Source organism: Microtus pennsylvanicus, chromosome 10, assembly GCF_037038515.1.
Source record: "Microtus pennsylvanicus isolate mMicPen1 chromosome 10, mMicPen1.hap1, whole genome shotgun sequence".
Classification (NCBI taxonomy): domain Eukaryota; kingdom Metazoa; phylum Chordata; class Mammalia; order Rodentia; family Cricetidae; genus Microtus; species Microtus pennsylvanicus.
This window is the reverse complement of record NC_134588.1, coordinates 84,370,929-84,397,401: the sequence shown is the minus strand read 5'-3', so window position 1 is coordinate 84,397,401 and position 26,473 is coordinate 84,370,929. Positions and strand designations below refer to the sequence as shown.

Genomic DNA, 26,473 nt, shown 5'->3' with positions numbered 1-26,473 from the left:
CTGTCTGCACACTGCCATGCTCATTCCACGAAGGTCACACACTCTAACACCGCAACTGTGAGCTCCAACAAACTCTTCTATAAGTTGCCTTGATCATAGTCTTTTATCACAGAAAGAGAAAAGCAACTCAGACAATTCTTTGTCTATTTAAAAATGGTAAATAAGAAAAGATAAAATTTTTATCAAGTCAAAAAACTTTTATCAATATCTCAATCAAGACTTACAATACATGACTATCCTTCAAGAAGCCCACAGTCATGTTCTTAGGGGTTTCTTTCTGAGTGGTAGTCTTTCTCTCTTAACCCTCGTGATTGAAATGGATGCTAAAGGGTCTCTTAATAAATTCCAACCCTACTTAAAAAATTTCATAACATACTTGAAAAGTATTTAGGGACCATAGAATTGGCCATATATGGACAAGCAATCTGAGGATTAAATGACTTATCAAAGTGAACAAGAACTAGAAGAATTCAGGTCTGTCATAAACGGATCTATTTTAAATCAATAAACACACTAATTGGTAAAGCATATAATTTAAGGTTTGGAGGCTGGGAATCACATTTATGTAGCCCTTAATGATTTATGTAAATCATTAAGATTAATAACTTACTAATGGAATGATGAAACTTTGTGTCAGTTCCAAAAAATAGCGTCGGAGAATAGCACTTTGAGCTTCAGAAGGGCGTTTCTGCTGTACACCCTTGACAAAAGAAAACAGAAACCAGTAAACAACCAAGTCCAACTGCTTTGTAAATAGGCATTTCAATTTAATACCAACAAACCGATAAAAAAAACCTCAGAACATTATATTGAAGTAACTTAATTAGAAGTTCATTTTGTAAAACTCTGTAAAAGATTTAGCTGGAGGCTAGGGAGTCTGGGTAAGGAGGAAAAGGCTGACCTGTGACTGTACTAAGTTTGAGTTGAAAGGAGCAAGCAATTTTGGTGTGTTGTTATTGTACAGTAGGGTGACAACAGAACAATTATGTACTAAATAGCTCAAAAAACATGAAAGAATTTTAAATGTTTCACCACAAAAAAATGATTAATGTTGGAAAAATGGGTACATTTAACCAGACTTAAACATTACACAATGTATACATATATCAAAATATCATAGTACTGTGTTGGTTAATTATAATTTGCTTTTATCACTCAAATATAATTTTGAGACTCTATAGATTTATTAATATCACTTATCCTATCAGTTCACCGTGAAAATAACCTTTATTTTGCACATGCTGTATTAACATCATTGACATCTTTAAAAACCACCCTTTACTGTTAGATGCTACTGACAAGTTACCACACTGTCTAAGTGTCCAGAATGGCTGGTGTCTTCCTACAGCTACAGACCAGCACTCAGGTCTCTGACTACTGCTGCCCTGGTGTCTCCATTACGTGCGCCTTACCCACCCAGCCGTCTCTGCAGCCACTAGTCTTTTGATTCATTAATTGATTGATTTTTGGTTTTTCAAGACAGGGTTTCTCTGTAACAGCCCTAGCTGTCCTGGAACTCGCTCTGTAGACCAGGCTGGCCTTGAACTTACAGAAATCTGCCTGCCTCTGCCTCCCGAGTGCTAGGATTAAAGGCATGCGCCACCACTGCCCAGCCTTTTGATTTTAAGTAAAATTTTTTATGACTTATTTGTGTATATGTGTGCAAGTGCACATGTGTGCCAAGGAGTGCTGCACAGACAGAGACACTTGCAGGGGTCAGTTCTCTCTTTCTCCCATGTGGATCCTGGGATTCAACTCAGGTTTATGCATTTATTTCTGTGTGTAGCAATATGTGTGCATGACCAGGAGGTGGGAAGTGGCACATAAGTACCATAGCAAAATGTATGGAGGGCAACTTGTTAGAGTTAGTTTCCTCCTCCCTCCTCCCTCCCACTGATTAAACTCAGGCTGGTAGCTTGGCAGCCAACACCTTACCTGTTGAGCCATCCTGCTTGCCCTATCTATCTTTGAGGTAAGGAGTCACTGTTTAGCCAGGTTTGTCTAGAATTTAAGATCCTCCTATCTTAGATTTCTAGTGTTGGTGTTACAGCATTGAGCCACAACATTCAGACCTAATCTTGGTTCAAAAGTAATTCAGGGCTGAGGTGTGCAAGGCAATAAACAAAAGTAATTCCGGGCTAGCAAGGTGGCTCAGTGAATAAAGTAATTGTTCCCAGAACTCACATAAAAGTTAGGAAGAGAGAATTGACTCTATATTACACACACACATTTTTTAACTTTTGAAAGAGAATCCAAGCCAAGACACAATGGCACATGCCTGTAATACAGTACTTGGGAAGCAGAAGCAGGAGGATTACAAATTCAAGCCCAACATGGTTTTCATATTCAGTTCTAGCCAAGACAAGTGAGATTCTTGGCTAGAGATTTGCCTCAATGGTAAAGAACTTGCCTAGCATGCATGACGCCCTGGTTCAATCAGCAGCATTGTTTAAAGTGAGATTCTACTCCACATTACTACACAACAACAACACCCCACACACTGCCTAACTAAACATCACATATCTCAACAAGGAGCTTTAGATTAATAATCTGAGTGAGAATTTACCTTCTGGAGTTGTTTTATAATCTCCTCATCTCTGTTTAGATATGGCTTGTAAGAAGTATAAACTCCTAAGAAAAGAAGAGAGACAGAAAAACCCAACAACCTAGATGAGTACATAGTTAAAATGAATACAAGTCTGGGCCCGCAGGATGAATAAGCTGGGAAAGGCACTTGTTATGCAAGTCTCACTCTATGAGCTCCATCCGTCCCTGGAAGCCATGGTGGAAGGAGAGCAGTGACTCCCAAATACTGTCCTTTGACGTCTACACATGTACTATGACACTTGCATGCAGACATTCATAAATATACACAAAATAAGTCATTAATAAAAACCAATACCAGGTTTAGAATCCAGAGTTTTTAGGTTCTTCAATTTTTTAACTTTAACTTGCTTAGGAATTTCACCTGAAAGAAAAAAACATAAAAATTCTTATAAACTGGGCTGAATATATAACTTAGTGACAGAACCCGGCTTGGCATGCTCATCTTTAGCATCGTAATATTCTTAGTTATATCATACATGCCATAGGACTCATACCTTATACCTAAATTTTTTTCTCTATGCAACAAAAACAAAATTTGGGGGAGAGAAATAATTTAGTGGTAAGTTTCATATTTCTTATAGTCACCAAGTTCTTGGTAATGATGGAAATGTATAGTAATCTACATGCGTTCTTTAGGATGAGGGGTGAAAAGAACACCAGCACAGCCGGCTTCTCTCTGATAAGGGGAAAACCATCAGGTGTAAGACAGACACTGAGCTCCAATCCCAGACATTAGTGGAAGGAATGGCAAGTAGATTTGATCAAAACACATTGTATGTATTTACAAAATTCTGAACCAATTGTTTAAAAACATAAAACAGATGCCAGAAAGCTGTGGGGAAAGGCCACAAATGTGAGGCAACAAACTGCAGTTCTATGATTATCAATATTTAATTTCTTGTTATTTAGAGTTATTCAGTGTCTGATGTGAACAACAGACAAGAGAGGCTTAACATTAGCAGAGTCATCTTAATGCACCTTTGTATGTTTGCACATAAATCTTCTTGACTTAGCACAAACATTTTATCTTTCCTGTTGTGAAATCACCAAATCCACTTTCCCATTAGAAATGACCAGTTTCAGGGCAGGAGAGGAGACTCACGGGTTAAGAACACTGACTATTTTTCCAGAGGACCTGTGTTCAATTCCCAGAATCAACATGGCAGCTCAAAACTGCCTACAACTCCACTTCCAGGGGATCTGATACTTTCACACAGATGCACATGAAATAAAGTTAAATTATTTTATAAAAAGAAGTGATCAGCTTCTAATTAGAGTCAATATAAACCAGTTCACTTTGCTTTTTCTTCAGCAGACGTTATTCTTAGGTTTTATGTTTCTATTTAATACAAAGTGGATAAACTGAGTAGGTAAACCACGAAAGAGCAACCTCTCTGCATTGGAACTCATTACCCTGCAGTGTTAAATCAAATGCACATTTCTAGGATAATTACAAACTTCTGAGCCCAAGACAGACACTCTGTTTTGCCATGCCTTCCCTCAGGAGCCTGCAGGATATGCTTTTTCTGTAATTCTATATGTTCTGTCTGTTTTGAGTTTTCAAAATTAGAATCCTCACCAGGGTTTAATGCTGCACAACTTGTGTAGCAAATGCCGTAGGCCTGATTTTGAGTTCAAGAAGCCAAACAATGCCCTACGACATATTCCAGCATTCACACAGTCGTAAAGTTAAATCTGATTTCATGAATATGGCTCTAAATCCACAAGAAATAAAAGGAAAATATAGATATAATGAACTTCATCAAAACAAAAAACTCTAGTGCATAAAGGACTCTATCCAAACAGTAAAAAGACAGTCCACAGAATGTTGGGAAATTTACAAAGCATGTCTGAGAAGAGACCAGTACCCAGTCCTTTTTTTTTTTTTTTTTGAGACACGATCTTATTACGAGAACTTGCTAAGAACATCAGGTTGGCCTCAAATTCATCAAGATTGGCTTGCCTCAGCCTCCCAAGTGCTAGGGTGCTGGCATTAAAGACATTTGCCACCATGCTCACCTCCCCTATGGCAATTTTTAAAACAAGTTTATTAGTTCATACTATGTCACCAATGGTTTCTGGCAGAAGTTCCCTACCTCTATCCCTAAGGGAACCTTTTTCATAAGAAAGAAAAATCAATGGCAATGTATTATACTACAGTCAACCAAACAGTCTAGATTAGTAAAAAAAAAAAAATTCAAACCTGATAAGTATAAAGATAAAAACTTAAAAACCCCATGTCTTTTGTGGATAGAGCTCTCAGAACTACTATTTGTATCTCATCAAACTAATGGAATAATGGAAACATGACAATCATTAAATTGGGATTTAAATTAGACATCCAATCTCAGAATTACTTATTCATGTAATCAACACTTACTAACTTACAATAAGTCAAACATTATACATATTTTTCTCAAGGAAAGCACAACCTGTGAGGACTCCCTCCCTCAATACAATGCACACAACACTTATCTTAACATCTACCTGAGAATTTCATGCCAAGTCTGGAATAGTTCTAGCTTTTTGTTGTTGGTGGTGTTGTTTTGAGACAAGGTTTCCCTGTGTGTCCCTGACTGTTCTAGAACTCACCCTGTAGACCAGGATAACCTCAGAGATATGCCAGCCTCTGCCTCCTGTGGGTTTGGATTAGAGGTGGTGTGCCACCAGTGCCCAGCCTTCCCTTCCTTATTTTGAGATAGGGTCTCTAGTCTATAGCTCATGCTGGCCTGGAACTATGAGTCCAGGCTAGTCTTGAACTCACAATGCTCCTGCCTCAGTCTCTAGTGTTGGGATTACAAAACTATCATTTTAGTTTTCTATAAGACTTCCTCAAGTAAACTAGAATTCCCAATTGTATCTGGCTTATAAAATAAAACCTCCGTTTCCTTTGGCTTTATAAGAATACTTTTGGGGGAAAAAAAGAATACTTTGGGGCTAGGGTATATGCCCATTTTAGTAAAAAGCTGTAACTTAGTGTGGGAAGTCCTTCTGTCTATGTGTTGCTTTTATTGGTTAATGAATAAAGATGCCTTGGCCTGTGATAGGGCTGAATAGAGCTAGGTGGGAAAACTACACTGAATGTTGGGAAAAAGAGGCAAAGTCAGTGACATGCCTTGTAGCCACCAGAGAAAGATGCAAGCTATCAGCCAGAACCTTGCTGGTAGGCCACAAGCCTTGTAGTAAAATATAAAATAATAGAAATGGGTTAATTTAAGATATAAGAGCTAGCTAGAAAGACACTTAAGCTATTGGCCAAACAGTACTGCAAATAATACATATTTCAGTGTGATTATTTCAGTTCTGGGCAGCCAGGAACAAACAAGCAGCCTCCCCCAACAGTAATTCTCCTCCAAAGGCTCTTATCTAGGCTGTCTACATGAATATTACCAATAATATAAACATCAAGAGATGACCACAAGGGGAGATACAAGTAAGCGACCAGTCCCATCACACACTGTGAATACCAAGTAGACACATTACCTGCAGGTTTCAGATCTCCTATCCGAATAATGTGTGGCCAGTGCTGTAGTGTTTTAGCAAAAAAAGGGTTGGTTACTCCTAAAATGACCGAGGGCCTGGATAAAAACAAAACAAAATAAAGAGGTGCAAAACAAAAAAATTTAAAAGAACTCTAAATTACAGAAGAGTGACAGTTTATGAGCAAAGGATATATAAATTATAGTTCCTTTTACTTGGCTTATTACATATCAATATGACAGGCAACATATTCAGTATTAGACACATGAAGATAAAAATATATGATTGTTTTTATTAGATTTATTTATTTTGTTTTATGTGTGAGTGTTCTGCCTACATGTGTGCATCACATGTATGCTTGGCACCCTAGAAGGTCAGAGAAGGGCATCAGATGCCCTAGAACTGGAGTTAAGAATGGTTATGAACCACCATGCCAGTGCTGGGAATCAGACCTTGGGTCTTCTGGAGGAGCAGTTAATGCTTTGAACTGTGAGCCATCTCTCCAGTGCCCCAAAAACATGATTCTTAAAACAGAATATTGGTATAAAGGTAAGCACACTCAATCACGATGTCAACAACTGGAAGACACTAAAGAACAAAATGAGAATGAAATGTACAGTGATCACCAGGAGAACCTCTGGTCGCCAGGGTTTTCAAGGACAGATTCACCAGAGACATGATACAGATAAGACACGAAAGATAAGTAGTTTACTACCAAGTAGACAAGGAAGGCAAGGGCAATGCAGAATAGCACACGCCAAACAATGAGGTGCAGTTAGTCTCTACCCAGAACTACACACAGAATCACAGGTACTCAGCACTCCTGAGCAGAGTAGGGAAGATAACAGCTAAAGAAGAATCAAGGGCAGCACAGAACATATACAATTAATATGCTATCTTGGGTTTTTGTTTGTTTGTTTTTGAGACAGGGTTTCTCTGTGCAGTCCTGGCTGTCCTGGAACCTGCTCTGTAGACACAATGGCCTCTAACTTAAATCTCCCTGCCTCTGCCTCTCCCAAGTGCTAGGATTAAAGGCATGCACCACCACTACCCAGCTAATATGTTATCTTGTAAGCAAAGAGAAGCCACAAAGAATCAAGTGGAGGTATGGCACATAAAGGTTTTAGGCGTAATTTGGAGGATGTTCTGTAGAGACAGGAAGCCTGGGAGAAATACAACAGTGGACAGAGAAAAACTAGAGTTTGAAGAAAGAACTATGGAAAGAAGATAATAAATAGGTTGAGAGATGTTTTAGAGTGGTGAACTGACAGAATTTAGTTAGGAGTTGTTTGGGGCCATGTTAAGAAGACATAATACTAGCCGGGCGATGGTGGCGCACACCTTTAATCCCAGCACTCGGGAGGCAGAGGCAGGCGGATCTCTGTGAGTTCGAGACCAGCCTGGTCTACAGAGCTAGTTTCAGGACAGGCTCCAAAACCACAGAGAAACCCTGTCTTGAAAAACAAAAACAAAACAAAACAAAAAAGAAGACATAATACTATGTTTTTGATAACTAAGTCAAAACTAATACCATTTTTCATGAAAGTAATAGGAAATTAGAACAAAAAAGAAGGAAATAAAAAGAAATCAGTTTAACACGCTTAGTTTCAGATGCATTAAGACATATGGGTGTGAAATGGGCATGGTGTTATATGCCTGTAATCCCAGCACTTGGGAGGCAAAGCAGGAGGATCAATAGTTCAAAATCATCCTAAAGTACATCATCAAGTTTAAGAACACCCTGATCTATAGATGAGTTCTAGATCAACAGTGCTAGGGATTGAGATCCCATCTCAAAAAGAGAATACAGGTGTAACATTCTATACCACCAACAATATAAAGTCTGGATGTCGGAGCGATCTAAGGTACAAAGATATATTTCAGTCATTAGTATAGGATCTTTTAAGTTTCTGTTCTGTAGTTAGTCCAGAGCCTGAACTCACCTCAGTCTTCCTATTCAGTTTCTCAAGTACTAAGATTATAGGAGTAAACTATCATTACCTCTGTCCTACACACACACACACACACACACACACACACACACACACACACACACACACACACACAATGGAGTTCTTGTTGGTTACCTCAAGCAATAAGAATAGAAAATATTGATGAATATTAAGAAGTTAGTCTGGGGTTTGGAAAGACAGCTCAGAGGTTAAGAGCACTATCTGTCCTTTCAAAGCACTCAGGTTCATAACATTTCCTAGTACCCACATGGCAGCTCACAACTATTTCAAACTCCAGTAACAGGGTATCTGATGCCCTCTGAACTCTATAAGCACTGAACATACATGGTGCATAGTCATCTTGCAAGCAAAACACTTAGACACATAAAATAAACAAACAAACAAACAAATAAATAAATAGATTCTATTTAAAAACAACACTTTTAATGCCAGCACTCGGAAGGCAGAGGCAGGCAGATCTCTGTGAGTTCAGGACAGCCTGGTCTACAGACTGAGTTCCAGGACAGCCAGGCTACACAGAGAAACCCGCTTTCAAAAAACAAAACAAAACACAACACAACCAAATAAAAACTTCCCAAAACTGCAACAGATACTGTGATGTTAACAGAAAATCAAGAGGTAAAGAAAGTAAATGGAAATTAATTTTGTTCTTCTAAAACTTTAGCTAGGAAAATAAGCAATTATAAAATAGGAGCTAACATAGAAAGAATACGATCATTTTTCCCTTCCGTAGATTGGAAGAATTTTTCATAATCAGAGTAAAAAATCCAAGGAACAGCTGGGTAATTGTTAATAATAGTACATAATCTATGAAGTAAAATCTCTCAAAGAAAGCAAGTTACCACTCTTCAAATCTTAAAATTATTACCAACAGCTCCCAAAATCTTTTAGAAAATCAATCTGTCAGCAAGTCAGAATTTTAAATTAAAAAGTTATTACACAACAAAATTTATTATACAGTTCTATAAAATTCTGGCAATAAAGGTACTACTTAGTTAACGAAAGTTATTGTGTTTACTCACGGAGCTTGAGTACGGGTAGTATATTCTTTGAATTCACTATCATGAATTGTGAAGTAAGGTCGGAAATCACTGAAGTACTTTAATGGAGAGATGCAGCTGTGCAGCAGAAAGACCCAGAAATCAGGATTCTGCTCCATAACCATAAGACACTCATATAAACAACATATACCAATAGACAAATTATTCCAATACTGCCTTCAGGGGTAAGCACTGATAACTAGTATTAACTGGAACTATCAAGGTCTAACTTCACATAAATGAACGTGTGTGTGTGTGTGTGTGTGCGCGCGCGCGCCATCCAGAGCTGCAGAAACATGGTTCTAGCCCTAACTGACTGAAGTCAATCTTTTCATCCATTCTGAGAAAGTTGTTGCATGGATGGATGCAATGAGTGGGGGAACATCGCAGACTGGAGGTACTGAAAGTGTCAGCATCAAGAGCCCAATATACTCACTTAACAAGGGCCAGCACAGTGTCTGAAGACTCGGATGGTGATGGTGCCATAACCACAAGGGGCTCTCCCAACAGCACCAACTCCCACAGCATTTGGCTATGAAGGAAAACTGGGCAGAAACACCTAGAAAGTGTTTACACAATAGAAATACTTTATTATTTATCCAATTTTGCCTTTCAAATTCCCAAAATAATCATTTTAAGAATTTCACATTGATAAAAATTCTCCTGCTACTGACAGCTTAACCTGTAAACTAAGAATGTAGTAATACATACAGACATAAGTCTCTTATACATACTACATACACACATATATATGTATATACATATATATAAAATCAAAGCTAGGTGTGAGGCACACCCTTGTAATGAAGCACTTGGAAGGGAGAAGCAAGAGGGTCAGAAGCTCAAGAGCATCTCAGATAGTGAGTCCAAGACCTATCTCAAAAAGGAAAAGAAATTAAAAACAAAAACAAAAACCAACCAATGTATCAGTTTGACTTATTCCAATTTTTTATAAAATTAGCTGTAACACACAGATGGTAAACAATAAAAGCATGTTATCAAATTGTGTTAACATATGACAGGCCTATATTATTAGCAATCCTGTTATACTTGAATTTCTATTCTAAGTATTTTGAAGGAAACAAAATAATATTCCAAGGGGACATTTACTGAATGTCCGTAACTTAAAATTCAGTGCTAGGCCGGGGGCACAGTTTTACATAGAGCATGTACTTTGCACAGTGCAAGGCCTTGGGTTCAATCTAGAACACACACAGATGCACACATTCTACAAAGAGAAAAGTGGATACTTAAAAAAAAAGTTAAGTGCAGTAGAAAGAAGGAAAAGAATAGAATGAGAAGTTCATCTGTGGCTGATTCTGATTAACTGAGGTAACTACCTTTGTACCAGCCCAAGAGCTGAAGCTTCTGATATCAAAGGATGATGATAACAAATCTCAGGGGTCTCTATCTAACCAAGGAATTAATTCCTGGACCAACCCTGAATATTTTTTACAGAGGCCCTGGAGTTAGTCTGGGCTGTGAGGACACAAGTCCACTAGTGTGTTTAAGTCTCAACATTTGGTAACTTTTACTTATTTAGTTTTCTTCTTTGTTTAGCAACAATTTGTTCCTAGCAGATTAGAGAAGAGAAAAAAAAAGTATTTTTAAACATCATAACCAATCTCACTAGCTAAAAACACAAACACTCCTCCCAAACAGAAAAACATGAAAGTACAAAAGCTTGAGATAAATAATAGATTAATTTAAATAAAAATTAAGAAAAAGAGAAATGCAGAGCAGGGTTTCTCTTCAAAACAGCTCAAGGGTCTCAAACCTAAAACAGAACTTAGGCATCTCTGTCAGAAGAACCTGGTGGTGGTTTGTGTGTGTGTGTGTGGTGGGGGGGGGTGAATAAAGAAAAGAAGTGACGGTCCATGAAGCTGGTGGACTCAGCTGTGGTGAAAAGGGGGGTATATGGTACTGGGGGGGGATGTCTAGGACACACAAATGAGCTCACAAGCCAGAGGAGTGTCCTACTGTGCACAATCAGAGCTAGAGTGGACCAAGGGGCTTTACTCTGTGTGTGTGTGTGTGTGTGTGTGTGTGTGTGTGTGTGTGTGTGTGTGTGTAAAAGTACCTAATTGAAGGAAGTTTATATTTATGAAGGTTCACAGCAACAGGAGTAGAGTCCATTATGACAGGGAAGGCAGGGTGCTGGAGGTTCCATCTATGGGTAGGAGCTGGTGGAAGCTTTGTTTATCACTTTTCAACAAAGCAGAAAGCTATGAGCTCAGAGGGGAATGGGACCAGGCTCTAACTCACTCCCAGTGATTTACTTCCATCAGGCAGCATTCACCTCTTATAGGTTCTGGTCAAAAAGTACCTTCCAGCTAGGGCTCAAAAATCTGAGGTGTGGTGGGGCATTTTACATTCATACTGTAACAGACCATCTGGAGTCGGGGGGGGGGATTTTACATTCATACTGTAACAGACCATCTGGAGTCAAGGGGGGGATTTTACATTCATACTGTAACAGACCATCTGGAGTCAAGGGGGGGATTTTACATTCATACTGTAACAGACCATCTGTGGTGGGGGGCATTTTACATTCATACTGTAACAGACCATCTGGTGGGGGGCATTTTACATTCATACTGTAACAGACCATCTGGAGTCGGGGGGGGGGATTTTACATTCATACTGTAACAGACCATCTGGAGTCAAGGGGGGGATTTTACATTCATACTGTAACAGACCATCTGGAGTCGGGGGGCATTTTACATTCATACTGTAACAGACCATCTGGTGGGGGGCATTTTACATTCATACTGTAACAGACCATCTGGTGGGGGGCATTTTACATTCATACTGTAACAGACCATCTGGTGGGGGGCATTTTACATTCATACTGTAACAGACCATCTGGTGGGGGGCATTTTACATTCATACTGTAACAGACCATCTGGAGTCGGGGGGCATTTTACATTCATACTGTAACAGACCATCTGGTGGAGGGCATTTTACATTCATACTGTAACAGACCATCTGGAGTCGGGGGGCATTTTACATTCATACTGTAACAGACCATCTGGAGTCGGGGGGCATTTTACATTCATACTGTAACAGACCATCTGGTGGGGGGCATTTTACATTCATACTGTAACAGACCATCTGGTGGGGGGCATTTTACATTCATACTGTAACAGACCATCTGGTGGGGGGCATTTTACATTCATACTGTAACAGACCATCTGGCACAAGGGTCAGTGGCTTGAATGGGAAGTAGAGTAAGGAGGGCATTCATGTGGCACTGTGAGCCAGAACCCAATTGGACGGAAGCTGGCCTTCATTGGAGAAGTAATCTAGCTGGATGGTATAAGGAGTCAAACACTGAGCAGGGTAAGAAGGGCTTGCATGTGGCTAGATGTGAGGTTTCGGAGCCCAGTGGAGAAAGAGATGTGCACAGGGGACAGGATTACAGTGGGGACGGTAAACTGCTACCGTCTAGGTAACTAGGGGTTGATCAAATCAGTAAATCAACTTTAAAAATTGTAAAAGATAATTTCTTAAGGAAAGGAAATACAAGTATATAAAAGAAGAAAACAAAACTAAGCTTTGTCACATAGCATTGGACTTGAGAACATTTATTATGACTTTGTGGTTTTAATATATGTGGATAGAGAAATAAGTACATATATAAAATTTGTGTATCTAATATGTGTGTGTGTGTGTGTGTGTGTGTGTGTGTGTATTATCAGATACTAAGAAAGTCTAAAAGCTTTGTCAATTCAGTCAATGGGTCTATCCAAACTGCTTCATTCTGAAATTTCATGGTGTGGGAAGGTGGAGTAACTATGTGCCTCTTATTGCACTACGAACCATCACCAAGTAACATCACGCAGAGTCCCTGACTTGTTTCTTTCAACTGTTTTGGAAACTACCCTTTAATTCCTATTTCAACTTAAGAATTAAGAGACTACTTGTGGGATTCAGAGGAAACTAAAATCAAAGGTCCAGTCCACAGACAGTGATGTATGGAATAAGTGCTGGTCTAGTGAAAGGAGAAACACTGGCTGACCCTCAGCTCTATCTCTGCAACTTCAGGGGTCCCTTCTCTCAGAGTCTGAATGTAAAAATATTTCAACATAACAAATGCCACTTACATTAACAAACATAAAATGAAAATTTGAGGCAGGTATGGTGCAAAATCGTGTAATCTCAGCAGTTGGGAGGTGAAATCAGGAAGACTAAGGCCAGCCTTAGCTATACAGTGAGTTTGGGGCCAGTAAAGGTTACAGGAGAATCTGTCTCAAAAAACAAAAACAAAAACAAAGAAAAAGGAAAGCTCTACACACTAGTACTATCATGGGAAGCATTAGTGTGATCCTTTGATATTGTGCCAGGGATGATTTTTCATGGCTTAGTTTTTATTTGTACAAAGATTTATTTATGCTATTTTAAACATATGAATGTTCTGCCTTATGTATGTCTATTCACCACATGCAGGCTTGGTGCCCATAGAGGCCAGAAGGGGGCATCAGATCCCCTGGAACTGGAATTATGGATGCCCGTGAACCACAGTGGGAGCTAGGAGTCAAACTTGAGTCCTCTGCAAGAGCAGCAAACGCTCTAAACCACTAAGCCATCCCTTCAGCCCCCATGGCTCAGACTTTTTTTTATTTCCCTTTTCCTTCTCCCTCTTCCCCTCAAATAAAAAGATTTAACATTCTCTGAAGGTCAAAAGAAAAACTTTCTTGTACATCTAGGCATGATGGCACACACACTCCTTGCACCTGGGAGGTTGAGGCAGTAAAGCTATCCTAACACAGTGAAACAAAATGAAAGTAACCCCTCATACACACAAACCAAAAACCATCCCACAAAGCCCCCATAACAACAATAAAACACAGAAAACAAAAACCTAGTAACTGAAGTCTGAGTCAATTTATACAAATTCTTAGCATATCTCTCAATGACAAGTATTCAAACTATTAGCAGTATATAATCTCTATGGATCTCTCCTGTAGTATTAATTTTTATAGATATTCCACCTTTATATACAAAGCTAAAACTTGTAAAAATTATAATTTTACACCTTACTCATATTTTAGCTACAGAAAATTGAGCCTTGTCAAGATTTAGAAACAGTTCCACCACCCCAAAAACTCCCCACTTCTCAAGTTTCCTTTCTTTGGGTTCTGGCCTTGTAGTGTTGCCTGTGCCAAAATTATGTAAATGAAACCATCTATTAAGTAGCTTACAAAAGTCAGCATCTGTAATTAGCATACTGTCTTTGAAAGTCATTTATGCTATTGTATCTATCAAAGGCTCGTCCACTAATTTATTATTGTCGAGTGGTTTTCTATGTGTATAGGTATTTTCTATGTGTATAGGTATTTTCTATGTGTATAGGTATTTTCTACGTGTATAGGTATTTGAGTTGTATCCTATTTCAGGCTACTATGAATGAAGTAACTTTTTATTTATTGGTTTTTAAAAAGATTTTAACAGTATTATATTATTTTTAAATTTTATTCACTCTGTTTGTTTGTTTGTTTGTTTATGACAGGGTTTCTCTGCATAACTGTCCTGGCTATCTTAGAATTCTGTCTGTAAACCATGCTGGTCTCAAATTCACAGAGATCTGCTGTCTCTGTCTCTTAAGTGCCATCACCACTCCATACTCGAGCGTTTGCCTGTGTCTATCTGTGCACCAGGTATGTGCCTAGTACCTGACGAGGTTGGAAATGACACTGGATGCCCTGAGGCTGGAGTTACAGGAAGTTCCGAGTCATCATGTGGGTGCTGGGAGTCAAACTTGGCTCCTCTGGAAGAGCAGTCAGAGCTCTTATCCCCTGAGTCTCTCCCTACCCTGATAGAACATAGTTTGATCATATTCTTCCTCAACTCCTCCCAGAATCTACTCACCCTCCCCCCCCAACTTCATGCTTTCTTTCTCAAACAAACAATCCAAAAATACAAAAAAAAAATCAAAACAAAACAACAATAAGAAAGCATACAAGTTGTGTTGGCCAGGTACTCCTGAGCAAAAGCCCTGCCCCAGACTGTGGATGATATTCCCCAGGAATAAAGGAAATTATGATACACGTGTATCTGCATGCAAGTCTTTGTATGGGCTGCTGCTCTATTTTTCTTTACTGAAGATTTTTTAAAGTACACCACAAAATTGAAAATTCAACTAAAAAAAAAAACAAACTCTACTTTTTCTAACATCTCCACAACACATGTCTCCTACTAAATGAAAGAAAAACTATTTTTTTATACAGCAGGACCCGGTGTATGCTCTACTTTCCTGTCTCATCAGGTGCAGCTGGGATGGAGCACTACCACCAAAACATAACAAGTATTCTCCATAAACAACAGTTATCACAAGGTAAAAAGACAAAGTAGTTAGCCATTTTTTTAATTCTTTACCTGAAAAGATCCACCTCATGAACAGTAGGTAAAATAATAGATGTGTGGGTGTCTGCCTAAAGGATTAAAAGAAAAGAAGAAAATTAGGGGCGATATCACTAAACTTTACAGAAACTGTTTTTCGGTTTTGTTTTTAAGACAGGGTCTAATGGTGTAATCTTGGCTGTCCTGGAACTCAATGTATAGTCGAGGCTGGTCTAGAACTTACAGACTGGTGCAGAGATTAAGGGAAAACTGAAGCAAGGTCAAGGTCAAGGTCAGCCTCACTAGCAAGTTCCTGGCCAGCCAGCGCTGCACAGTGATATCCCTATTCTGTGTTTTTCATGAAAGAGGATTAATACAGAAGACAGAGAAAAATATGAACACTGTGGGTAAGGACCAACCCACTGGCCAGATGTCCGACCAGGTCACACCTGCAGTTTGACTACCGTTAACACTAGGCTATATGCAGCAAGCAGCCAGTTTCCTGCTGCTCTCAAGCTTCACTCAGAGAACAAAGGGAATGGAAATAGATTTAATCAAACTGATGAACAGAAACTGCTTTCAGAAAAATCTTTTTCAGAAAAAAGTTCTGAATCCTTTTGACTGAGTCTTCTAAAATTAGGAGTCTGTTGGCTACCCTTCTAAGAGAAAACCTTTTCCAGAATCAACCCTCTTTTAAAAAGAATTTGCTGTCCTTTTGTCCTTCCAATTACGACACATACTCTGTGTTCTCTAGGACCAACTGAGATAGAAACAGCAAGAACAACCAAAGGCAAGAAATGTTAGAAAGTTTATCAACAACTGTCTAAGACAGTAATGGGTGTTTCAGAAGCTGCACTGTGTGGCCACAGCGTAGCCTCACACTACCTGCTGAGTTAGCTGCGCCATCTGAGTGGTCCCAGGCTTGTCATGACACGTGGGAATCCGGACCTTAAAGACAAAGAGAGAAGCTACTACCTTTATCTGTACGAGAAGTGCTCTATCTGGCTGCTAAAAAAAGACATACTCAACACTTATAAAATGCTACAAATACCAAGTATTTATGTCGATTTCAGAACTAAGGATATTCACTTTTAGGTACAGTGTAAGTAGGGGAACCAAAGTTTCCATGTGTACAAACAGAGATCACTAAACACCAAGAAGCAAACTGCTAAAAAAACAAAGTAAGGACACCAACCTTATAGGGCTTCCTGCTTATCTTTCCAGTCTCTGCTTTATAATATACACACACCCAAACACACCCTCTCAAGTCTGCCAAATTTCTGTATAAACCCCACGGGAAACAATGGAAACTCTCAATCCAGCGCTATCAGTATTATTTTTTATGTTTTCCAAAGGAGTTGTGAGAGAACACATCTTCAAAACAGCAGATTTAAAGAAGGGACTTGTGAAGACGAAAGCCAATGCCACAGATACATGAATTGCAAAGAACAAAGAACCTGAGCACATTTATACAAAATCTGAAAGAAAGCTCAAATTCCTTAGGTGGAAAACTGTGGGCTGGGAATACAGCTCAGTGGGAAAGCACTTGCCTAGCTCCGGTGAGGCCCTGGGTTCAACCCCAATATACAGAGAGAAAAACAATGAAAAGAAAAAGCAAAAAATCTCACTGTAACAGAGCATATTCCAAGGTAAGTATGCTTGGTCTGACAGTTACCATTTAGATCTGAAAACCAATGGCTTTTCTAGTTTACCTTAATTTTCAGCAATTCACACTCAATTTAAATGTTCTGTTTTTGCTCATCACCCATATTGCAGAATTTCACATTCCTGTGCAAATTCTACACGGTGCAGTGCCTAACTGGAAGGGCCTGGCGTTGTGTGAAGGGTTCTGTGGAGCAGGACAAACTGTCGTGGATCTGAAATGCTCGCAGCAGTAACAACAGCAATGGCAGTAGCACTACTATGTCATAGGACGTTAGGAACAACATCCACGTGTGAGCTTTCTGCACAGCTCTTAGAAGGGCAGACAAATGAGATGGTGAGTTGTTACCTTCATTACTACCCCCATGATAGGCAGATGCAAAGTTTTCCCTGGCACTGGGGCAGGCCATCGGTCAACATCATTACAAGCTGAAAATGTAACAAAATATTTTCTTAATGTAAGTGGAAAATTAAAATACTTAAAATGGACACTGCAAGTTAAAGCTCTTTCGTAACATGGGAGAAACATTAATAATAACAATAGATAAAGTGCAAGTGATGAGATCTTTAACTTGCATTTCTTTCAGAAATACTATGTTAAAAACACTAGGATATATATTGGTCAGTTGTTCCATGGGAGATAATGAGATGGCTCAGCAGTTAAGAGCATTTCCTGCTTTTGCAAAAGACCTGAGTTTGGTTTTTGGCATTGATGTCAGGAAACTCACAAGCATCTGCAACTCCAAGACTGTGACGCCCTCTCTGGTCTCCTTCAGGCACTCACAAATAAGGCACACATACGGCTCTCTCTCACACACACATCAATCAAATTTTTTAATTTTTTAATTTGTCTTATGTGCAGTGTTTTTTGTCTTCATGTATGTCTGAGTGAGGATGTCAGGTTCCCTGAACCTGGATTTACAGACAGCTGTGAGCTGTCATGTGGGTGAACCCAGGTCCTCTGAACTGACCCCAGGTTCTCTGGAAGAGCAGTCAGTATTCTTAAGCACTGAGCCATCTCTCCAGCGCAATAAACATGCTTTTAATTAAAAAGAAAAAACCTGTTCAATGACAAATAGGTTCAAGGGCAGTTTTCTTATTTATTTTTAACTACTAAAATATTGCACACTAAAAATTTCTGTTCAATAGTACTTCAAGAACTATCAGTTCAAAACCGTATTTCCAACTCTAATAAACACCCTTATGTTGTTACAGTAGACAGAACCACAAAGCACTTCTGGAATTTATAGGTAAAGATGTCAGAGCAAAAATTCTGATTCTTTAGAATATCAACTTCCACTTTATGAAAACATTTTCATTCATTGGGGGGTGAGACACTGTTCAAATGTTGCTGCTAACAGCTCTACCAAAAGACCACACCTTGGTTCCCAGAAGCCATGTCAGGCAGCTCAGAACCATTTGGAACTCTAGCTTCAAGGGATCTGATACTTCTGGTCTCCAAGGGCACCGGCACACATGTAGCAAACACACACACACACACACACAAACACACACACACACAAAGAAAAAAACAAAAATAAGTATTTTTTTAAAAGACGAAATAACTTGGGCTGGGTAAAGTGCTTGTTGCACAAGCAGGAGGAACTAAGTCTGACTCCCCAGAATTCTCAAGAAAAGCCAGGCATGGTAATGATGCACGGCTGCAACTCAAGCACTAGGGAGAAGGAGGCTCACTGAGAATCACTGCTCCGTCAGCCTCGCCTAATTAGAAAGCCCTAGGTAAGAGACCCCATTTCAAAACTCAAGGTGAATGGCTCCTGAGGAATACCACAAAAGACTGACCACTGGCGTCCATACATATGCTCACACTTTGCATGTGTACTTGCACACACACATGCATCTGAAAATATGTGGATATGCACACATGAACAGATATACTTGAATACAGAATGCATAACTCATGTAATATTTAACTTACCTGCTTCCAAGCAAGGTTCATTTTTTTCAAAATACTCTGGGGCTATCTGTTTGAGTACGGTGTTAAAAAAGTGAATATAAGGTAGTTTGCTGATCAAAACCAATGACTGAAGAAAGAAAGGGGACAAAGTTTTCTTAATGCCTAATAATTATAATTTTGGTTTATCATTTATATTTTGCATGAACAATTATTAATGAGCTAAAATTCAGCAAAAAAGTATTGATTTTGACATTAAAAGGTTTTTACACTACAATGTTAAAAGAAAATACAAAGCCATAACTGAGGTACGAAAAAAATTTAATCTTATTATTATGCTTTAAAAACTAAAGGTATATCACAGATATTTCTTTTCTTCAAGTAAAAAAGTTATTCCACAAACAAACTAATATAATGAACAATTTAAAAAGCCCAGAATAATTGTTAGTTTTAACTGTCAATTTGAGATAATCTATAGCCACTGGGAAGGGGCTATCAATGACCTTCTGCACCAGGTTGGTCCACAGGAGATTATCTTGATGTTAAATAAGGCAGGAAGACCCACCTACTATGGATGAAACCGTTCTTTAGGCAGGGGATCCTGAACTAAGAGTGAAAAGAACAGGCTGAGCATGCTATGGGCACAATCACATGGGTCCAAGTCATCAGTATCTGAAGCTATTGCCACTGTGATCTCTATACAAAGGTGGACTAGACCCCGGAAGTAGTGCTAACATCAGCTGCATTCTCCCCTAGGTTGTTTGGGTCAGGGTATTTATCACAGCAACAGAAACAAATTAAGATGCCTACCAACTGTCTACAACATAGCAGCATCAAAAAAAAAAAAACTAAAACAGCCACATGACATCTAAGGAAACAACAAACTGTGATGCTTGGTTCAGATCCCCATGGCTGTGAGTTCTACAGTTCAGTTGTGTTAATCCCTTAAACACTGCAACTTTCATTATGATCACTTTAGATACAAACACACTGACTTTTACATGTAGTTTTTCCCTTGAAAGATGCTAATTTTATTTATTTAAGATTTTACTTTTAGCCAGGCGGTGGTGGCGCACGCCTTTAATCCCAGCACTTGGGAGGCAGAGGCAGGCAGATCTCTTTGAGTTCGAGGCCAACCTGGTCTACAAGAGCTAGTTCCAGGACAGGCTCCAAAGGTACAGAGAAACCCTGTCTTGAAAAACAAACAAACAAAAAATTTACTTTTATTTATGGGTATATGTGTCCACAGTGCCCAGAAGAAGGCTTCCGATCCCCTGGAGCTGGAGTTATAGATGGCTGTAAGCTGTCCAATGTGGTTGCTGGGAAGTGAACGGGCAGCCTCTGCAACAGCAGAACTACCCTTACCAGCTGAGCCGTCTCAGCTTAACTACCTTCTCCCTTTCTTTCCAGCACCAGCTAATGGGCGCTGAATGTCCTGGCTACAGATGGAGAAGGCATGTCCTAACAGCTCACATTAGGCAGGACTGATTCATTTTCCTCTAATTTATGAAAAAGACAATACATTTAGATTGGAAGTAATAATGGCGAAGATGTTGCTAACTTTACTCACTGACTCGGCATAAAAAGAAGAAAGCAAAAACTGCAGTGCAGGTTTTCACAGGGCGGGGGGTGGTTAAGAATATTACAACTTGTTTATTTTCTCCCTCATTCTCCAGTGTCAATACACAGAACTCTCCCAGGTAGTAACTGAAACACTACAGTTTATCAGAAGGCCAGCACAGAGATAGCAACAATTTAACAGTTAAAAATTACAAAACATGTGGCACCTTTAATCTTTAATCTCAGCACACAGGAGGCAGAGGCAGGTGGATTTCTGTGAATATGGTGAGGCTGGCCAGATCTACAGAGCAAGTTCCAGTTCCAGAACAACCAGAGTTACATGTATGGGCAGACCCTGTCTTAAAAAAATGAATAAATAAGATAGGTGCCTATAATCTAAAAAGCACAAGTGAAACCTAAGAGCTCTCTAACCATTTCTACCTTAGAGTGGAGAACTGAGACAGGCTCTCATGGAGCTTAGGCTGGCCTCAAATTCCTGCTTCTTCTGTCTCTGCCTCCCAAGTGTTCAGACCACGGGCAGACACCATTAAGTCCAGTGCTCACCTTTTCTAATCACAACTAAAAATATTAATAGTTCATCTAAAAATTACCTTCTGAAAGTAGCCTCTTTTAAGAGTTTTATCGCGAACTTGTCGGAAATACACATATCCATAAAAATATGCAGGATCTTTCTATGAAAAAAGAGACAAAAATTGTATGTGTGTATGTACATACATGTGTAGTTATCCTTTAACAGTAACACTGGACTTCCTTAATAACCAAGATAGTATGTGAGAAATGCACAGAAGCCAGTCAGACCTTCCTACCAACAAACAAAAATCAGGAGAAAGCAGCCATTAACTTGCCCAAGATTAAACTGCAGCCTGAGAACTAGGGGCGGGACTTCCCCCAGGAAGCCGTCAGCTTATGTTCTATGTCCTATCTAGACTTGCAAACTGAAATCAGAAAAACATCAAATTCAGTGTTCCCAGTGTACACTGTTTCAGTAAATACAGATGGCTGTAATAAAATCTGAGGTGCTGGCACAGGGAGAGGATGATGATATTTACTGCACAAAGCCACTCCACCTGCACATCTCAGATCACAACTCACAACGGCATCGTTTCCAGAACAGGAACTTCACAATCAATTCCACTCGCACACTGAGTCCTTAGCATTCGGACTTTCTCTGAGAAACTCAGATAGACAATAAGCACCCCCAAAGGCAAACAACAATAAAATGTCATCAAAGGTGACTGAGTATACTAGCTCTAAAGCAACAAGCGCTAACGCTCCCTCTCACATGGCCACTTTTCCAACCTTTAAGTAAACGGGCAAATCTTTGTCAAACTGATCGAGAAGACAATGCAGTGACACCCTCCTCCCAGAAGACTGTCGGAATCGGAAACAAAACTGGGTATCTCCAAGACAACCTAATGAAAAAAAGAAAGGAAAAGCCAGTCAGGATGGCTCAGGGTGCCGTTTAAACAGTTTCGTCAATATCACAGTGAAAGAACTTTACAAGTAACTTAAACACATTTCTTCATGTCTAAGAGAAGAAGAAAAAGACAGCTTAGAAATTCTAGGATTTACCCAGGTGTGGCGGCGCACACCTTTAATCCTAGTACTTGGGAGCAGAGACAGGCAGATCTCTGGGGGCTGAGGTTTGGTCTACAGAGTGAGCTCTAGAACAGTGAGAGCTACAGAATGAGACTGTGCCTCGGAAACACAAACAAAATAAATTCTGGACTTGCTCAATTAGAGGAAAAATGCACAGCTTAATTCTTAAGTGTTTCTGCAATTTTTCCTGCTTCATTTTCCAGTGTCATTCACTGTTTTAATTTGCCTACATATGATAGTCTCACAAATATGAACTAATGAAGCTAAACACACAAGCACTCACACACCAGCACGTGCACACACACACACACACACACACACAAAACACACCTTTTGTTAAAATCTATGTCTATACTAGTTTCTGTTTTGAGACAGGTTCTCACTATGTGGATGGTCTGAACTCTACATAAACAAGGCTATGTAAACAAGAACTCAACAATCTGCCTGCCTCTGCCTCCCAAGAGCTGGGATTAAAGGTATGCGCTACCATATCCATGTATATAAAATGTTTAAAAATCTTTTTGAAATAGGGCATCACGTAGCTAAGCCTGGCCTCAAACTTGCTATGCAGTCTTGAAGTCCTGGTCTTCGGGTCCCTGCCTCCCCAGTGCTGAGATTACAGTGATGCCATCAGGCCAGTTTTATGAATTGCAGCGCAGTGAACATAGGGACTCTTGATGCTAGGTAAGCGCTACCTCCAGTAGACTACAGACTCAGTTTCTAAATACATAAAAGCAGACAAAGCTGTAGTGTTTGGGGATACAGGACCCAGTGAGGAAAAAACAATAATAATAAAATATAAGCGGGTATACTTGGAGGTGGGAGCAGGTGAGACAGAAGAGGCTTGAGGAGTAGACAGGTGCTGGCAATCAGTCCTGTAATGTTTTCTATTTCACAACGGGAGGCTCCTTTAAAAATACATAACATACAGCCAGGAAGTGGTGGTGAATGCTTTTAATCCCAGCACTCGGGAGTTAGAGGGAGGCAGATCTCTGTGAATTCAAGGTAAGCCTGGTCTATTGAGCAAGTTCCAGGACAGACTCCAAAGCTACACAGAGAAATCCTGTCTCGAAAAACAAAAACAAACAAACAAACAACAAAAAACTCATAATATACAAGACTCAATAAGAGTCCAAGTAATCAACTTAGCATCTTAATCATCTGAATTAACAATTTCAACTTTAATAATTTCAGCAAGCCTCTTAAAATGCAATTTTTAATTAAACTCATCAAGCAATAATTACTTTTAAGAAATGATTAAACTTTAAAAACTAGGTTCTTAAAACACACGTGAGCTGGTGAAATGGCTGAACTAGTGAGATGACTTGGCAAGTAAAAGTGCTTTCTACTCAAGCCTGGGAACAAACTGCGCTCAATTCCCACACCCACAGATGAAGCAGAGAACTGACCTCTGACAACTGTCCTCTGGCCTCCATCCATGGATGGCAGCTCAGTGGCACACGTGTACTAACGTGTGTATGTGCACATGTACACACAGAGTAGTAGTTTTTAAAATTTTATTAAAATATAAATATTTGCAGTAATATCACTTAGATTTTTCCCAAGTAATACATTAGAATTAATATAATAATGTTCAATATTTCTACAATTACACATGTTACTTACTACTTTTTATTTTCCTTATATGACATTCTAAACAGAAGCATAAACCTCACAACTGTTCAACCTTCTCAAAAGCCAAATTAGGTAAGTATACCTAGTGGCAATTATAGACACTAATATTTCTTTGCTATTAGAGAAAAGAAGTGAAAGAAACTGAGTTTCTCTGTGTTTTGAAACTAAGTCCTGCTATGTTTTTCAGGCTGGTCTGGAACTCACTATGCAGCCAAGGCTGGTGTCAAACTCAAAATCCTCCTGCCTCAGTCTCCTGAGTTCTAGGATTACAAGTATGTACAATACATCTGGATCTACATGCTCTGTGATGCGCTCTAGTAGTGTTTTAGTTAAACAAGCGTGTATACCAATGCCTCATATTTTCTCTTTAGAAAATGCTAGCTTGAGTATGAAGTGGTCCTACAAAAGGCACGTCCCCAGTGAACAGCAGTATTTGGGGAGGTTCTGAAAACGTTAGAAGGTAGAGCGTAGATGGAAGAAGCAGGTCACTGGGGCAAGCCCTTGAGGACACCTTTGCATCCAGCTTCCTTCTGTTGGACTCTGTTTTCTGTCTGTAGTCATGAGGGAGCTATTCCACCATACAGAACTATGCATTTTATAAGTGAATTGCATGTTAAGTGAATTGAAGTATGTGTGGACATGCAAGCCCTTTATAGACTGAGTCATCTCCTTAGCCCCAAGCCCTTGTTAAGATTTATTTATTTCCATCCATTTGCATGCAAAATTCAAGAAGCCCTTGTTTTATACTGCTGAGTAATACTCTAATATGTATATATTCCATACTTTCTTCATCCATTCTTCTATTGAAGGGCATCTAGGTTGTTTCCAGGTTCTGGCTATTACAAACAATGCTGCTATGAACATAGTAGAGCATATATTTTTGTTGTATGATAAGGCCTCTCTTGGGTATATTCCCAAGATTGGTATTGCTGGGTCCAAGGGTAAGTTGATCCCGAATTTCCTGATAAACCGAAACACTGATTTCCAAAGTGGTTGCACAAGTTTGCATTCCCACCAGCAATGGATGAGTGTATCCCTTTCTCCACAACCTCTCCAGCAAAGGCTATCCTTGGTGTTTTTTATTTTAGCCATTCTTTTTTTTTTTTACTTTCTTTTTATGATTTCCGTCTCTTCCCCGCCACAGCCTCCTCCCCCAATTAAGTCCCCCCCAGCCCGAAAAGCGATCAGGGTTCCCTGTCCTGTGGGAAGTCCAAGGAACCCCCACCTCCATCCAGGTCTAGTAAGTTGAGCATCCAAACTGCCTAGGCTCCCACAAAGCCAGTGCGTGCAGTAGGATCAGAAACCCATTGCCATTGTTCTTGAGTTGTCAGTAGTCCTCATTATTTCAATTGTATGAGTGTCAGCCTGCATGTATGTATGTTTACCACAGAGGCTAGAAGAGGGCATCAGATCCTCCCCCTCCCCTTTTATGAGACATGGCTTCTCTGTGTAACAGCCCTGGCTGCCCTGGAACTAGCTCTTGTAAACCAGGCTGGATTCAAACTCACAGAGATCCGCCTGCTTCTGCCTCCCGATTAAAGGCGTGCGCCACCACCGACTGGCTTAGATCCTCTTTAAACTTGAGTTACAAATAGTTGTTAACCACCACAGGGGTGCTCCAAACGGGACTTGGGTCTTTTACAAGTGTAGCCAGTGCTCCCAACTGTGGATCCACAGACCCAGCCCCAGCACTACTGTTCTTTAGTGTTACTTCACTGACAATCAGGACAGATATTGAAACTGCTTTTCTCCAGTTAACAAAAGCAAAGCTCTTCAGGTCAGAGTTGTTCCATTCACTGGTCTCTGGCCAAATGGTCCATTCAAAAAGTAGCAGTCCATCCAATCATGGCTCTTCTTATAAGAAGGTCGGGGAGATGGCAGGAAGACCTCCTTCCGTTTTAAGATTACTCTAGGATGTTTTTAAAGCTTCTTTTACCCATGCCATACCCTGAGATGGCAGAGTTAAAGACAAACAGAAAACCTTCTTCTTATTATTATTCGTTTTTTTTTTCCAGACAGGGTTGCTCTGTGTATCTCTGGCTGTCCTGGAACTCACTCTGTAGACCAGGCTAGCCTCAAGCTCACAGAGATCCGCCTACTCTGTCTCTCTGAGTGCTAGAATTAAAGGCATGCGACATCATTGCCTGACTCAGACAAATTTCTTATAACAAAACAGTCTCTCAAAGATTTAAGAAAAAAATATTTTTCCTGATGACAACAGACAAACTTTAAAAGATTATTTCTACAATATCACAAACATATGAATATGGCATGTGTCAGGATACATATGACTAAGATAAAACTTCAAGGCTAGCTCCTTGCAAGGCTCAGAGGTGCACGTCTATAATCTCAGAACTAGGGAGACGGAAAGAGACTATCACCAAGTTTCCAGGCCAGTCTGTGTTGCATCAGAAGACCATGAACAACAACAAACAAGGAAGAAAAAGATGAAGGCTCTACTCTGTGGCCCTCAGGTCTTTGCAGTCATTCACCCTGATGTCGTTAGGGCGGCTGAGATGGAACTGCTCACAGACAGTGTTTCAGAGCAGAGCCTCTCAAGTTTCTAGGTGTACAAATATAGAAGAAATGTAGATGTGTGCAAGTACACAAGTGTGCAAATGCAGAAGAACAGACGTGTG

The 26,473-nt window shown here is 39.7% G+C and overlaps 1 protein-coding gene across 1 annotated transcript in view; it reads right to left on the bottom strand.

The window, feature by feature from the left end:
- Window positions 1–26,473, bottom strand: part of Dennd6a (DENN domain containing 6A) — a 53,195-nt gene that overhangs the window by 7,894 nt on the left and 18,828 nt on the right. Inside the window, exons 4-15 of the mRNA XM_075988843.1 lie at window positions 21,900–22,012; window positions 21,191–21,271; window positions 19,044–19,149; window positions 17,454–17,533; window positions 16,328–16,390; window positions 15,479–15,534; window positions 9,537–9,659; window positions 9,083–9,178; window positions 6,091–6,185; window positions 2,903–2,968; window positions 2,567–2,631; window positions 611–700 (exon numbers count right to left, since the gene is read on the bottom strand). Of these exons, the coding sequence (XP_075844958.1) occupies window positions 611–700; window positions 2,567–2,631; window positions 2,903–2,968; window positions 6,091–6,185; window positions 9,083–9,178; window positions 9,537–9,659; window positions 15,479–15,534; window positions 16,328–16,390; window positions 17,454–17,533; window positions 19,044–19,149; window positions 21,191–21,271; window positions 21,900–22,012 (1,034 nt within the window). The remainder of the gene's footprint in view (window positions 1–610; window positions 701–2,566; window positions 2,632–2,902; window positions 2,969–6,090; window positions 6,186–9,082; window positions 9,179–9,536; window positions 9,660–15,478; window positions 15,535–16,327; window positions 16,391–17,453; window positions 17,534–19,043; window positions 19,150–21,190; window positions 21,272–21,899; window positions 22,013–26,473) is intronic.